We start from the raw sequence: 6034 nt of genomic DNA on the forward strand, positions 1-6034 counted from the left end.
TGTACCAATAAGGTTTGTATAATAGATATTTGGGTATCATCTACATTCAGAGTGGAAAATTGGGTTGCATACTTTGTGAATTTGAGCAGTAGGTTTTTTTTGGAGGTGTGGTGAGGGGAAGGAGGGAATGCTGTTTCCCCTTGTTAAAGCTGTCATAAGTAGGGAGGTGTTAGGTGATTCATTTAGCTTGGCAGTTATTTATTGCCCTTGATTTAAAATTACCTATACCTTAGGTTGTTCTAATGATTGTGTATCTTTTATTGGTGGTGACTTTAATTTCTTTTTGACAAGTGTTATTTTTATTTATTAATTGTTTTTTATTGATCGTTTTTTATTCGTTCATTTGTTTTTAGTTTTCTAATTTTCAGATGGTAACAAAGAAAGCTAAAGCACTAAATAACGACTATGGCTGGAGTGCTGAATGTGTTGGTTTTGATTCCAGCGAGAGGTATCAGAGTCATTATTTTTCTTTTCTTTTTTTTACTTTTAAAATCATTGGGTACAATATAATAATCAATAGAGAGTTCTATAATAATAAATACGAAATCTGCATAAATTAAAATATCATATTTAAGCATATTTTACAACCGGTAAGGCAAAATATGATGAAAGTAAAAATAAAATAGATAAACCCCATAATTTATTATACCATACCTGTTCACGCTGAAATACTTATCACAATATTCTGTGGATCTATATTAAAAAACCTTGTTAAACTTTGTGACATATTTCCATTCTATGGAGGTCAGGCGCGAACGAATAACCCCTAACCTTATTATACCATATTTCTTCGAACTGAAACATAATTATCAAAGTATACTTACGCAGATAGATATGAAAAGTCTTTATTAAAGTGTGTGCCTATTTTCCATTCTATGGAGGCCAAACGCGAACGCAGACCCCACAATTTTATTATACCATCCCTATTTAAGTTAAAACATACTTATCAAAGTATTCTTATGTACATCTATATCAAAAACACTTGTAAACGTTCTTTTTTTTTCATTTTAAAATTTTTTATTTCCATACTTCGTGGACCAGGCACGAACGCAGACCCCACAATTTTAATGAACCACCGTTCTGCCAGATCAAACATACCCATTCCTGTGTCTCGATACATCTTCTATCATTATATGCAATCAGTTTTTTAAAATAGTCAACCACATAGGAGCCCTATTCATGACCAGACACACACACATTTAGCTTTATATTATAGATATAGGAGCCTATTCGTGACCAGACACACACACACACACACACACACACACACACACACACACACACACACACACACATTCACACATTCAGCTTTATACATATATTCATGTGCTTATTGGTTAAGAATGATGAATTTCTTCATTCTTTACATTTGAAAAATAAAATAGCACTATAGAAACAAAATTGTGTTAATATTGCATAATCTTCAGTCATTTCTTAAAATAAGTGTATGTATGTATACTTAGAGAGAGAGAGAGAGAGAGAGAGAGAGAGAGAGAGAGAGAGAGAGAGAGAGAGAGAGAAATAAAAAGGAACAAACCGTATTATGTGTTCATCAACGTTTCGTCTTTATTTCGAGACTTCCTCTGGATGAAATAAAGACGAAACGTTAATGAACACATAATACGATTTGTTCCTTTTTATTTCTCTATTTTGTCGGAATACTATTTCCATTATTTTAATCATATATATATATATATATATATATATATATATATATATATATATATATATATATATATATATATATATATTTATATATATATTTATATATATATAATGATTATGTTATCAAAGAGTAAATCTTTAACAAAGCAAAATTTATCAAAATAAGAAAAACTCAACACGTTTTGCTCCCCTTGATAATATTATTGTTATATTAGTGGCCTGTCAAGGCCACAAGAGAGACAACCAAGCCAAAAAACCCAAAGCAGCAAAACTAAAGCTGGCCTACTAGGACACTACATATATATATAAGTGTAGGCAAATTTGTACATATTTTATTGGTTTGAAAATATAGTATCTTTGTCTATCCCTCTCTCTCTCTCTCTCTCTCTCTCTCTCTCTCTATATATATATATATATATATATATATATATATATATATATATATATATATATATATATATAGTACTGTATGTGGATGACTATATATATATATATATATATATATATATATATATATAGAGAGAGAGAGAGAGAGAGAGAGAGAGAGAGCGAGAGAGAGAGAGAGAGCGAGAGAGAGATAGAGATAGATAGATAGATAGATAGATAGATAGATAGATATACCAACTTTTTGGGGCCATTTTATAAGTTTCAGAAAGGTAATGACTGTGTAATGGACTATATGACATTTGCCCTTAAGGTCATGCATTAAGGGGAGCATCCATCATCTAGAGCCAACTTTTGGCACGTTTTTACAGCTATAAAATGATCAATCATAGTCATTCGTTTTCCTAGTTTTGCATATGAATTACAAAATATCTGATATTTCCCGAAAACCTCTGGCCTTGATGAAGGGGAGACTAAAACTTACTGCTATGGTTTCAAATGATCTGAAATAAAATCAAGGGGAGACTTGATTCCAAATATTTTTCATATTATTCAGATCATTTGAAAACATAGCATCAAGTTTTAGTCTCCTCTCCATCAAGGCCAGAGGTTTTGGGGAAATATAAACACACACACACACACACACACACACACAGTGAGAGAGAACACACACACATATAGTGAGAGAGAGAGAAAGAGATAGATAGATAGATAGATAGAGAGATAGATAGATAGATAAACTTATTTTGAGAAACGACTGATGATTATCTAATAAAAATCATATTAACGCATTTTGTTTCTCTCTTTCTTTCTCTCTGTCTCTCTCTCTCTCTCATATATATATACAGGGTGACAAAAAAAAAAAAAAACGGGCCCCGTGTACACTTTATGTGATATCTCCATTATTTATTCACCGATTACCTTTATTTTACAGGACATGGCAGAATCAACGATCGTGAGTACACCAAGACCCCAGTGGGAGCTGGGACAAAGAATACATTGTGTTAAATTTTACTACAAGACAGGCTCGTTTAAGAAAACCCAGGACAGTTTCATGCGTCAGTTCGATTGTGAAAAGGCTCCATCCAAAAGCAAAATTCAGAACTGGGTAAACCACTTCGAGAAGTATGGGACCGTGGAGAACTTCAACGCTGCAAGAGAGAACCGTCCAAGCCACTTGGGACGTCCCAAGAAGCGAACAGCCGAGCTGGTCGAAAGAGTGAGTGAGTCTTCCCAGCAGAGTCCGAAATGCTCTGTTCGTAAGCGAAGTCAGTCCCTCGGTATATCCCGTGAGACTTGCAGGAGAGTGCTGATGAACAATATCAGGGCTTACCCATGCAGAATACAGATTCTTACAGCCTCAGACAAGAAGCAGAGGAGGGCTATAGCAGTCAAGATGCTCGAAAAAATCAAGGAGACACCAAGTTTCCTTAACTTCCTTTGGACCTCAGATGAAGCCCACTTCCATCTTGATGGAAAGGCGAACATATGTCTTCTGGGGGTCCTCCAGATCCAATGAAGTAGCCACCAAGCTCCTGCACTCTCCTAAGTGCACAGTGTGGGCTGCAATTTCGGCCAGAGGCATCATTGGACCAATCTTCATCAAAAAATCTGGCGCAGCAGTGACAGTCACCAAGGAGCGATATGTGGAGGTCCTCAAAACCTTCAAGAGTGAGCTCCAGACGATCTACCCGTCGCTCATGAGCAAGTTCTGGTTCCAGCAGGACGGAGCAAGTTCTCACACCTCAAACCTGTCCCGAAATTGGCTAAAAGAGAACTTCGGAGGCCGAGTGATCAGTCTCAAGACTAATTTTGAGTGGGCACCCCATAGCCCGGACCTAAGCTCCCCAGATTTTTTTCTTTGGGGCTATCTTAAGGACAGAGTCTACACAGGGAAACCCAGAACCATCACGGAACTCAAGGAAGCCATCAGGGACGAGATGAGAGCCATTACCAATTTGGTCTGTAAGAACGTCATGGACAACTTCGTGCTGCACCTCAAGAAATGCACGGAGCTAAATGGAGGCCATCTAGAACATATGCTGTACAACGGAGAAAAAAAGGCCAAAGACCCTAGTGTTTTGATGTGATGTTTTGGATATAATAAACTAGTTATGACCAAAGTTTCATTTCATTCGGACAAAACACTAAGAAACGGGGCCTAATTAGAGTTGGAGCCCGTTTTTTTTGTTTTTTTTGGCGTATATATTTATAAATTTTTTTGTACTGGTAGAGCTTTTGAACTAGGCCGACTAGATTATGGTTGAGCTAGAGTTAGTGTGAAAACAACAATAACAATAAAAAACAGTCGTTTACATTTTTTTAAGGGATACGGGTTAGTTAAGAAAAAAAAAAGGTTATTTTTTATTTTTTCGTCCCCAGGAAATTGACTCGTCTGTCCTAAAACACTAGAATTCATTATTTGCTTAAATCAATTGCCTTGATTTAATGAATTATACGATTTACTCCATTCGCAATTGAAAATTGTCGTCTGCTGCTTTTTCCACAGAAAATCTCTAATAGCTAAATAATGGAAATGAAATTAATCAGTTGAAATAAAGAAAAGATTTGTTTTAATAATGCAGATAATATTTACTTCCATTTAGCTGGGACCGGATGTAACCCATTTTGGGGAGCTGGCTATTCTCTACGTTAAATTAACTTCATGTCAAATTCGACTTTCATGAAAAGACAGTAAAAATGAACTACAATGTTTATTTTTGTCCAATGTAGATTGCTACTTTTTGGGAGTTTGATAGCCCCATGTTACATGGCCTTGTATCAAATCTGTTCCATGTAGGGAGACAGTAAAAAGAAATCTCAATTTGTATTTTTTGTCTCATTTGAAGTGCGCCTAGATAGGAAGCTAGATATCTCCTATTTTTAACTGATTTTGTATCAAATCTGACCCTCATGGGAAAGAAGTAAAAGAAAGATTTTGCTCCCATTTAGATTGCCTCTTTTGGGGGAATTGAATATTCCCAAAGTAAACCAACCGTGTCACCTTAATCTCTTCCCCACACAAAAAAGTAAGAAAACTTGAGATTCTACATTTTTAAGATGATTTTATACAAAACTTGCCAGAAAATAAAAGATTATTTTAAAATTTAGGGCACAATTTTGTATATAAATCTAACATAATTTGATCCCGATTCTATCTTTTTAGGGCACTTAACAATTATTTTTTCCAATTAACTCCAAGTGGCAAGATCGTAAAGCCGTACATAATAGACTCAAATAAGATTCACCACCACCGCTCAATGTATGTGGAATATTTCTCCGATAGTAAAATAAATAAATTAATTAAATTAAATAAAAAATAATTGATTAACTACCCTAATAACTACAATGCAAGATTATTTCATGTTAGCTTTTTATGTGAGACTAACCTCCCACTTTCAATTCTATTTTTTCTCCTTTCTGCTAAGTTTTTGCAGGAAGTTTATTCGCACATAATCGCCTAAAAAAATAGAATCTCATTTTTTGTTGTGAGTCCAGAGAGTGTTAATTTACAATAATACAAAAAAAAAATTAATAATAACGGTAGATTTTTTTCATACTAAAGATAATGATTTTGTTTCTTATATTTGTCCCAATATTGTACAGAGGGTTGGGTCTCTTTCACAAAATATTTATATCGCGACCAGAATCCACAAAATATCCTTAAAAAAATCTAGATTTTTGCACCTTAGCAAAAAAACACTAAAAAAGAAAGGGAGAAAAATGGTGAAAAGATGAAAAGAGAGAAAAGAGAAGGAGAAAATAGGAGGCAAATAAAATTAGGAGTTAATAAAAATTACTCAAACTAAAGAGAAAAGAAAGAAAAAGTAAAGAAAAAACAGAAAAATTGTGTATGTATTGTGCGTGTGAGTGTATATATATATATATATACATATATATATACACACACATATATACATATATATTTATATATGCACACATATATACATATATATTTATATATTCATATATATATACATATATA

General features: G+C 34.0%; 1 protein-coding gene across 1 annotated transcript; it reads left to right on the forward strand.

The window, feature by feature from the left end:
- Nucleotides 1-366: 366 nt before the first annotated feature.
- On the forward strand, nucleotides 367-3619 carry LOC145268407 (uncharacterized). Its single transcript, XM_080123969.1, has 2 exons — nucleotides 367-448; nucleotides 2984-3619. Exon 2 carries the CDS (start codon nucleotides 2987-2989, stop codon nucleotides 3566-3568), a length of 582 nt encoding a protein of 193 aa, XP_079980095.1. The 5' UTR covers nucleotides 367-448; nucleotides 2984-2986; the 3' UTR covers nucleotides 3569-3619.
- Nucleotides 3620-6034: the final 2415 nt, after the last annotated feature.

The sequence above is a fragment of the Euprymna scolopes genome, chromosome 43, assembly GCF_053919585.1.
Source record: "Euprymna scolopes isolate OS-2025 chromosome 43, ASM5391958v1, whole genome shotgun sequence".
Classification (NCBI taxonomy): Eukaryota; Metazoa; Mollusca; class Cephalopoda; order Sepiida; family Sepiolidae; genus Euprymna; species Euprymna scolopes.